This window comes from Pseudorasbora parva, chromosome 20 (genome assembly GCF_024679245.1).
Source record: "Pseudorasbora parva isolate DD20220531a chromosome 20, ASM2467924v1, whole genome shotgun sequence".
Lineage (NCBI taxonomy): Eukaryota > Metazoa > Chordata > Actinopteri > Cypriniformes > Gobionidae > Pseudorasbora > Pseudorasbora parva.
The window spans coordinates 41,675,524-41,685,523 of record NC_090191.1 but is presented as its reverse complement, the minus strand read 5'-3'; the positions used below and the strand labels follow the sequence as shown (position 1 = coordinate 41,685,523).

The 10,000-nt window shown below is 43.5% G+C and overlaps 1 protein-coding gene across 1 annotated transcript in view; it reads right to left on the bottom strand.

Annotated features, from left to right (window-relative positions):
- The window catches only part of gas2l3 (growth arrest-specific 2 like 3), a 29,586-nt gene that overhangs the window by 11,517 nt on the left and 8,069 nt on the right, over positions 1-10,000 (bottom strand). Inside the window, exons 2-3 of the mRNA XM_067428713.1 lie at positions 9,587-9,642; positions 4,120-4,297 (exon numbers count right to left, since the gene is read on the bottom strand). Of these exons, the coding sequence (XP_067284814.1) occupies positions 4,120-4,297; positions 9,587-9,610 (202 nt within the window). The 5' untranslated portion in view covers positions 9,611-9,642. The remainder of the gene's footprint in view (positions 1-4,119; positions 4,298-9,586; positions 9,643-10,000) is intronic.

Sequence of the window (10,000 nt, the reverse complement as noted above, 5' to 3'; positions counted from 1 at the left end):
GTGACATGCATTGCTAAAGACTTAGTTAGGACAACTTTAAATGAGATATTTTCAATATTTTAATTTTTTTTGCACCCTCAGATTCTAGATTTGTGACAATCATTTTATGAAGCGACGAAAATAGTTTTGTGCGCAAAAAAAAACGACTTACAGTCTTGTTCAAAATAATAGCAGTACAATGTGACTAACCAGAATAATCAAGGTTTTTAGTATATTTTTTATTGCTACGTGGCAAACAAGTTACCAGTAGGTTCAGTAGATTGTCAGAAAACAAACAAGACCCAGCATTCATGATATGCACGCTCTTAAGGCTGTGCAATTGGGCAATTAGTTGAAAGGGGTGTGTTCAAAAAAATAGCAGTGTCTACCTTTGACTGTACAAACTCAAAACTATTTTGTACAAACATTTTTTTTTCTGGGATTTAGCAATCCTGTGAATCACTAAACTAATATTTAGTTGTATGACCACAGTTTTTTAAAACTGCTTGACATCTGTGTGGCATGGAGTCAACCCACTTGTGGCACCTCTCAGCTGTTATTCCACTCCATGATTCTTTAAAAATATTCCACAATTCATTCACATTTCTTGGTTTTGCTTCAGAAACAGCATTTTTGATATCACCCCACAAGTTCTCAATTGGATTAAGGTCTGGAGATTGGGCTGGCCACTCCATAACATTAATTTTGTTGGTTTGGAACCAAGACTTTGCCCGTTTACTAGTGTGTTTTGGGTCATTGTCTTGTTGAAACAACCGTTTCAAGGGCATGTCCTCTTCAGCATAGGGCAACATGACCTCTTCAAGTATTTTAACATATGCTAACTGATCCATGATCCCTGGTATGCGATAAATAGGCCCAACACCATAGTAGGAGAAACATGCCCATATCATGATGCTTGCACCTCCATGCTTCACTGTCTTCACTGTGTACTGTGGCTTGAATTTAGAGTTTGGGGGTCGTCTCACAAACTGCCTGCTGCCCTTGGACCCAAAAAGAACAATTTTACTCTCATCAGTCCACAAAATGTTCCTTCATTTCTCTTTAGGCCAGTTGATGTGTTCTTTGGCAAATTGTAACCTCTTCTGCACATGCCTTTTTTTTAACAGAGGGACTTTGCGGGGGATTCTTGAAAATAGATTAGCTTCACACAGACGTCTTCTAACTGTCACAGTACTTACAGGTAACTCCAGACTGTCTTTGATCATCCTGGAGGTGATCATTGGCTGAGCCTTTGCCATTCTGGTTATTCTTCTATCCATTTTGATGGTTGTCTTCCGTTTTCTTCCACGTCTCTCTGGTTTTGCTCTCCATTTTAAGGCATTGGAGATCATTTTAGCTGAACAGCCTATCATTTTTTGCACCTCTTTATAGGTTTTCCCCTCTCTAATCAACTTTTTAATCAAAGTACGCTGTTCTTCTGAACAATGTCTTGAACGACCCATTTTCCTCAGCTTTCAAATGCATGTTCAACAAGTGTTGGCTTCATCCTTAAATAGGGGCCACCTGATTCACACCTGTTTCTTCACAAAATTGATGACCTCAGTGATTGAATGCCACACTGCTATTTTTTTGAACACACCCCTTTCAACTAATTCAACTAATTGCCCAATTGCACAGCCTTAAGAGCGTGCATATCATGAATGCTGGGTCTCATTTGTTTTCTGAGAATCTACTGAACCTACTGGTAACTTGTTTGCCACGTAGCAATAAAAATATATACGAAAAACCTTGATTATTCTGGTTAGTCACATTGTACTGCTATTATTTTGAACAAGACTGTATATAGTGATGGGCTGATTTCAAAACACTTCTTCCTGAAGCCTTGGAGGTTAATGAATCAGTGAATCGATTCATGATTCGGATCACGAGTCAAATCACGTGACATTGGCGATCCAAATCATGAATCGATTCACTGATTCATAACGGTTCGAATCTTTGTTTTGAAATCGGCCATCACTATAAAAGTCATTATTTAGTTTTTTTGCGCACAAAAACTATTCTCATCTCTTAATAAATGATTGTAGAGCCGCTGTAGTGAGATGGGCTTTGTAACGACGTCTTTAGTGCCTTTATGGGTCTTGAGAGAGGAAATGACATTGGTGTCAATGAAGGCCTTTCTGAGCCATCGGATTTCAACACTAATATCTTCATCTGTGTGTGAAGATGAGCGGAGGTCTGACGGGTGTCCAACCACAGAAGGAATTAATGACAGAATTTTTATTTTCGGGTGAACTAGCACTTTAAGACGGGGCATTCGCCAGCACCGCCATTGGAAAATGGACGAGGTCAATAAGCATAGTCACATTTTAGTATTTTGTTCAAATTCCTCACTGACTATAGGATTACAACGACTTAATCCAACAAAAAGAAACAAACAGGGCAAAAGGTTAATGGGTGATCAAGGTGTTCTGGATGACATGTTTTATTTCGGCCCATGTATGGAGCATGTAGACAGACAGGTAAAGGCAACACCCTCCATTATCCAACAAAGACTGAGAGATTGAGTTCTTGTTTCGGGGGTCGTATGTCACCATTATACACGAGCGAACGTCGTTTCCCACACTTCTTTGCCTGCTTTATGGGGCTTTAGGTTTCAGTTATTTGACAAAAGGAAAAGACGTTTAGGCTAATAATGGCAGTAATTCTTAGCTTTCATGCATTGAGAGTAAAAAAGTAAAAAAATATGGATGTGGTGTCCGTGACGTCACCCATAGGATTCTGATGGCGTTCTGAAGCGTAAAGTAGAGACAAGCTGGGCGTCGCCATCTTGGCATCATTGCGAGTCACGCCCGGATAACAGAAAATGGGCAAAGAGGCGGTATGTGGGCGGAGCTTAGGTGACGCAATGACTAACGGATAAATGGCTATTCACCTGTCAATCAAAGTGGCCACAGCTTCCAGTTTCACGATGTAGTGAGAGGTCACACGGTGTCTGTGCTCCGACATTTTTGCTTAATTATAACTTTTTAAAGCTGTCTTTTCTTATAATTTGGACGGGATACAGTGTCTTTGGTGATTAGGGAACAGAGCTAATACAGAAATGGGCAAAAATACTAAGCCTGGCAGCGCTAAAAACCAAGAAACTTCGAGCAAAGATGATGACGCATCTGACATGGCGGCGGCTCCCACTTCTTTAACGGTAGAAGTGCTCGTGTCAGAGCTCGAGAAGTCAAGGCGAAGTTTGTCGGACGAATTCACAGCTTTGCTGAACTCTTCTTTAGCCCCTTAACAAACATCTCTGGAGTGCATCCATAGCACTTTGACCGCGCACACCGTCACCACCACCATTTCGGAGATGGAGACCGCTCTCACTGACCACAGCGGCAGGATTACGGAGTTGGAGAATGAAGTCACTTCGTTAAAGGCTACATTAACGACAGCTTCGGACTTAAATGCAACGCTTGGTTCTGCGGTGGACGATCTGGTTTCCCGGTCGAAAAGACAAAATTTGCGGGTGGTGGGTCTCCCTGAGGGGATTGAGGGCAGAAACCTAAGATAATTAGTCACTGACTTTTTCTTTAAAACTATGAAAGACGTTCTGTCAGCACCCCCTGAAATTGATTACGCTCACCGAAGTCTGGCGCCTAAGCCCCGTCAGGGCGATCGACTACGGCCGATCATAGTCCGATTCCACAGGTTTTTGGATAAAGACACTGTACTGCGCTGGGCCAAGGAACACAAAGGTATATCTTATCAAGGTCATGCCATAAAGATCTACGATGACTTCAGCGCGGGAGTCGCCAGAAAGCGCGCAGCCTTCAACAGAGTAAAATCAAATCAAAGTGGCCACGCCCTTAATTATGCAGAACTTTACGGCTTTATATAATGTAAACGAATGAGTAATAAAAAAAATCACCCCCCTCACAGTCGTCATAAAGGGCAAAATTAGCCGTATAGACCAAAACCACAATTTGTACCAGACTGTAAACATGTTTTTTTTCTGCTGTAAAGTTGGGCATTTTAACATGAGCTCGATGAGATTCTGCTCCTTCTGGAGCCGCTCTAGTGGCCAGTCGATGAACTGCAGTTTAAGTCACTTCCCTATTAGCTTCAAGAGAGACCGCGGGAAGTGCCGCTTGATTCAGTCACAGACGTCTTGTTTGGCATTAAAAAATTTACCAAGCATGCCGCTGAGCCAGATAGCGAGATCCTCCTGCATTGGCACCAGAGTTGCTTCATGCCGGACCGCCAACCATTGGTCATACTGGATCACATCCGCCAAACTGGGGCCGGGACGGGGAGAGCGCAGGCTGCGAGGGCTCTGTAAGGGGGCATCGAACTTCTCACCAAACCAGGCCTGAGACAGAAAGAGGAAGAGCAGCTTAGCATTCACACACACTCAACTGTGTGTCAGGACACAATGACCCCTCACACAGATTCCACGCTCCCTCTCCGGAAAGAGGGAGACCCTGCTGAAATCAGGACGGTCTCAGACATCAAAGTGAAGACTAACAAGCATGACTAATCAAATATTAAACTTACATGAGGAGGAGAGGGATTCAACACAACAACATTTAGACAACACTAGTGATGCACAAACATTTCTGAAATCACTGAACAAACGTTTTGACTGTCCCCGACTAAGTAAGGATTTACACATTCAGAATTGTCGAATCTTTCTATAGTCGACCGATAGTCGAATCATCTGTGTGTGCGTGTGTGTGTGTGAATGGGTTGGGAGTGGCACGACACTAGTCAGCAGGAGGGTAAAACTTTTTTTATTTTCCTTTACACACTGCACACAGCAACAACTTTTAATAAAGCGACCAAAACTGCCTGCCAACTGACGGACGAACGGACAATGGCTTTCTTATTTAGGTTTAAATAAAAGGTAATGTGGTGGATAAAGTCGTAAAACGTTTTCTCATAACATTTTAAAGCAGCGATCGAAATACAGAACATCACACAAATATATAACATTTTGATAAATAAACCTTTTTGCGTTTACATGCACGTTCTTTGGCCTAAAGGGGTCTCACACCGGACACACACATTATATACGCGCAAGCTCAGTTTTTAATCGACTTCACGATGAATGATGAGTGTATCTTGTAGCACAGGGTGAAATCAGTACATTGACGATTTGAGGGAAATATAATATAAATTGAATATAAAACCTTGAAATGGCGCTCTGTGGCGCGGCAGGATTTTCAACAACTTCCTGAGTCGCTGCGGCGCGCCGCGCCACGTATTTAAAATATTGAGCGCCCTCATATTGCCAAAATGGTATGATCCTTGTTTCATAATACCCGCGAAGATGCGACTGTGAGATCGCTGGTCGAATCTGGCTCCGCACATCGATGCATCGAATCTTCGACTATTCGGGGTCACCCCTAAGACTGTCAATAGCTATGTTTTGGTGTATCCACCAATATTTTATAGGGATGCACCAATATTCAAATTTAATTTAAGTAGGGAATAATTGACGACGGGCTGTTGGATGCTGATTGGCTGATGAACTGAGGTGAGCAATTATTTTCTGGGAAACACACAACGAAGCTCTCTTGGCCACATTACAGTTCAATATCACTTTGCATAGTTAACTGTAATAACGGAAATTACAGGACTAAAAAAAAAAAAAAACTACACATGACATTTTTTCACTAGCAAGGTAATAATAGCGCTGTTTTGAGACGCACATAGGTAGCCTAACTCACACAAGCTCTCTGTGTGTGTGTCTGTCGCGCTCTTTCTAATAACTTCATTAATAACTGCAGTAGATTATTGCTATCAACGGCTCAAGCCTCCGTTATCGGCTTTAAAATGACGTTTCAGAACTAGCAAAAGAGCTGTTGGATGAGACGTGGAAGAAATATTCCTATTCACAATTGTGATTTAAGTACAAAAACTGGTCGAATCCCTTTAAATATATATTTGACTCGATGTCTTGAGGTGTGGTAAGCATAACATCAGTATCTACACACACACCACGGGTCCCTTAAAGTGAAGCCGCCATGTTTCTACAGTAGCCCTAAAGGGACAAACTTCTCCACAGAGCGCTAGCTACACTTTGCTGTCTCAGACAACGACATATTTGTCCTGTGTCAGCCACCGTAGCTTCTCTGTGCTTCGAAAGGGGTTGCAATTCACAACCACTGCTAAAACTTACACACTGCACCTTTAACATATCATGTGATTGGATGACTGGACTAACCAGTAGATCAATTCCATTGCTCAAGATCTCAAATGTTGTTTTAGTCTTGACGGATCGCAGTAGCCATGAACCGATCATCTCTTCCGCTTTACTACTAGTTACAGCACAAAATATTGAACATTAGAGATGCATGTAAAACTTACTGAAATGTATCATCGCCCAATCAGCGTTTGAAAAAGTTACGTAACATTACATTTACCTCAGGAAGCCATTTTAATGTCCATAGCTAGGTATAAGTTGATATATAAACGGCCTTCTGTTCAATGTAATTTTTTATATACAACATTTTATTTGAGTGTTGATTATTAATTATTTTCAGCTAAATGAAAGCTTTAATTTTTTGTTTTGGTATAAAAACCTTTTGATGCATCATTATATTAGCACTGCACCCAAGTTAAATACTTGTGTTTGAGTATTTAAACAAACCCATGAGTATGAGCAATACTAATACTGACGCTTTAGCAAATAACACTAACATCTAATTTCTCTCTCACATTCATGTGCCCCTTAGAGACTGAGGCGGAACATCTGTTTGAAACACACACACACACACACACGCACACGCACACGCACACGCGCACGCGCACGCGCACGCACACACAACCCCTAAACCTACCCATCACACACACCCACACCCTAAACCTACCCATCACACACACACAACCACACACACACACCCTAAACCTACCCATCACACACACACACACACACACACACACACACACCCTAAGCCTACCCATCACAGGAAACATTCTGCTTTCTCAAACAAAACTCCTCCTGTATGATTTATAAGCCTTTTGAATAGTGGGGACATGGGTAATGTCCTCATATTTCACCGTCTCCTGTAATACCTGTGTCATACCCATGGCATTATACAGATTTGTGTCCTGATATTTCACAAAAACAAATGCACCCACACACACACACACACACAAATACTCTTTAAAAGAGCCTAATAACACCTCTGTGATGGGAATGACAAAAAAAAGTACATTTTTAAATTCACACACAAGCCACTTTAAGAGAAATCCCACAACCTCAATGCTACTCTGTGAGCATGAATCCTGCCGTTCCCACACATGCATCAAACTCCCAGGAGGAAGAGCGCTTCAGGCTCCTACTAACACACATATGGAGCGTTTCTTCAGCTCGTGCACAGAGCATGACTAATTAAACGGGAAAGTGTTTGCATGTGGGGTTGTTCTGTTCATATTATATAAAGACATTCAAGAACAATTCCATAGGAGATTACGGTCGGCTCAGCTCTGAGAAGTTTTATTGAATGTTAATCTTTGCTTTTGGACAGTAAACTCAAGGCAAACACCTCCGCCGGTCTGGGCCGTTCAATATCACATACACGGTTTCAATTGCATCTGGCATTAGATAATGTGGTCAGTTCACACATGAAATCAGATATACACAGCACATATGATAAATTACCCATCAGATCTGGTTTAGGCAGGATGGTATGGAAGCTAGTTTCTAGTTTCCGACGGCTCCGTGCCACGCCGTTCCGACGATTCCGTGCCACGCCGTTCCGACGACTCCATGACATGCCATTCCGACTTCATACCAAGCAATTCCGACTTTATAACACGCAATTCCGACTATATAACACGCAATTCCGACTATATAACACACAATTCCGACAATATAACACGCAATTCCGACTCCATGCCAAGCAATTCCGACTCCATACCAAGCCATTCCGACGACTCCATGCCACGCCATTCCGACGACTCCATGACACGCCATTCCGACGACTCCATGACACGCCATTCCGACGACTCCATGACACGCCATTCCGACGACTCCATGACACGCCATTCCGACTCCATGACACGCCATTCCGACTCCATGACACGCCATTCCGACTCCATGACACGCCATTCCGACTCCATGACACGCCATTCCGACTCCATGACACGCCATTCCGACTCCATGCCAAGCAATTCCGACTCCATGCCAAGCAATTCCGACTTCATGCCAAGCAATTCCGACTTTATAACACGCAATTCCGACTATATAACACGCAATTTCGACTATATAACACGCAATTCCGACTTCATACCAAGCAATTCCGACGTTATAACACACAATACCACACCGTTCCGACGACTCCGTGCCACGCCATTCCGACAACTCGACGACTCCATGCCAAGCCGTTCCGACGATTCCGTGCCATGCCGTTCCGACGACTCCGTGCCACGCCGTTCCGACGACTCTGTGCCACGCCGTTCCGACGACTCTGTGCCACGCCGTTCCGACGACTCCGTGCCAAGCCGTTCCGACGACTCCGTGCCACGCCGTTCCGACGACTCCGTGCCACGCCGTTCCGACGACTCCGTGCCACGCCGTTCCGACGACTCCGTGCCACGCCGTTCCGACGACTCCGTGCCTATAATTTTCCGCAATTCCGACTATATAACACACAATTCCGACTTCATACCAAGCAATTCCGACTATATAACACGCAATTCCGACTTCATACCAAGCAATTCCGACTTTATAACACACAATACCACACCGTTCCGACGACTCCATGCCACGCCGTTCCGACAACTCCAGGCCACGCCATTCCGACTCCATACCACGCCATTCCGACTCCATACCACGCCATTCCGACTCCATACCACGCCATTCCGACGCCATTCCGACTCCATACCACGCCATTCCGACTCCATACCACGCCATTCCGACTCCATACCACGCCATTCCGACTCCATACCACGCCATTCCGACGCCATTCCGACTCCATACCACGCCATTCCGACTCCATACCACGCCATTCCGACTCCATACCACGCCATTCCGACGCCATTCCGACTCCATACCACGCCATTCCGACGCCATTCCGACTCCATACCACGCCATTCCGACGCCATTCCGACGCCATACCACGCCATTCCGACTCCATACCACGCCATTCCGACTCCATACCACGCCATTCCGACTCCATACCACGCCATTCCGACTCCATACCACGCCATTCCGACTCCATACCACGCCATTCCGACTCCATACCACGCCATTCCGACTCCATATCTCCATATCTTTAACTCCATATCCTTATTCCGACTTCATATCCTGTAAATCCGACTTCATACCACGCAATCGCGACTTCATATCTCAATATTCCAACTTAATATCTCACAATTTGGAGAGAAAAAAGTCACTTACAACTGTGAGATCCAAAAAACTTTTTAGTCTTTTTTTTAGTTTAAATTCCCAATTATGTTTTATTCTGAGGCAGAAACAATCTTAAAATAAACAACACAAATCTGTTTGGAATGTTCAGCAGATTGAAAAAAATCAAAAGCTGGAAAAATGAATAACATTTGAATATTTAAACTATCAGTGGCGACACACAAACTGTTGAGATGCACTTGTCCTACAGTTTCAAAAAGCACATAAATAGGCTTAAAACTGTACCTGCACACCAGCCTGAACCACCATCCTTAGTCACAAGAGAGATTCACGGCCACATTCTGAAAGAGAGAGACAGATACTGTTAGAAATAGATACCAGCTCAGTTATTTCCTCTAAACACACACTTTACTCATCTTAAACTCTGTTTGTCCCATCACAGGATGGATAGTCACCTGCAGCTAAGTTAAAATAATTTTTAATAAAAACCCAAAATGAAGAATGAGGAAAAAAACAAATCACTGAGACCAAATACCAGACAGAAAGAAGATTAAGACAGTTCAGTCAATATAAGCACAGCTGAGGAAACAAAGCAAATGCATCCTTTCACTAAACACACACACACATGCTCATGTGAATCCTGAAACCTCCATCATCTCCTTCAGAACACAGCGAGACGCTCACCTGAGAAACACACTC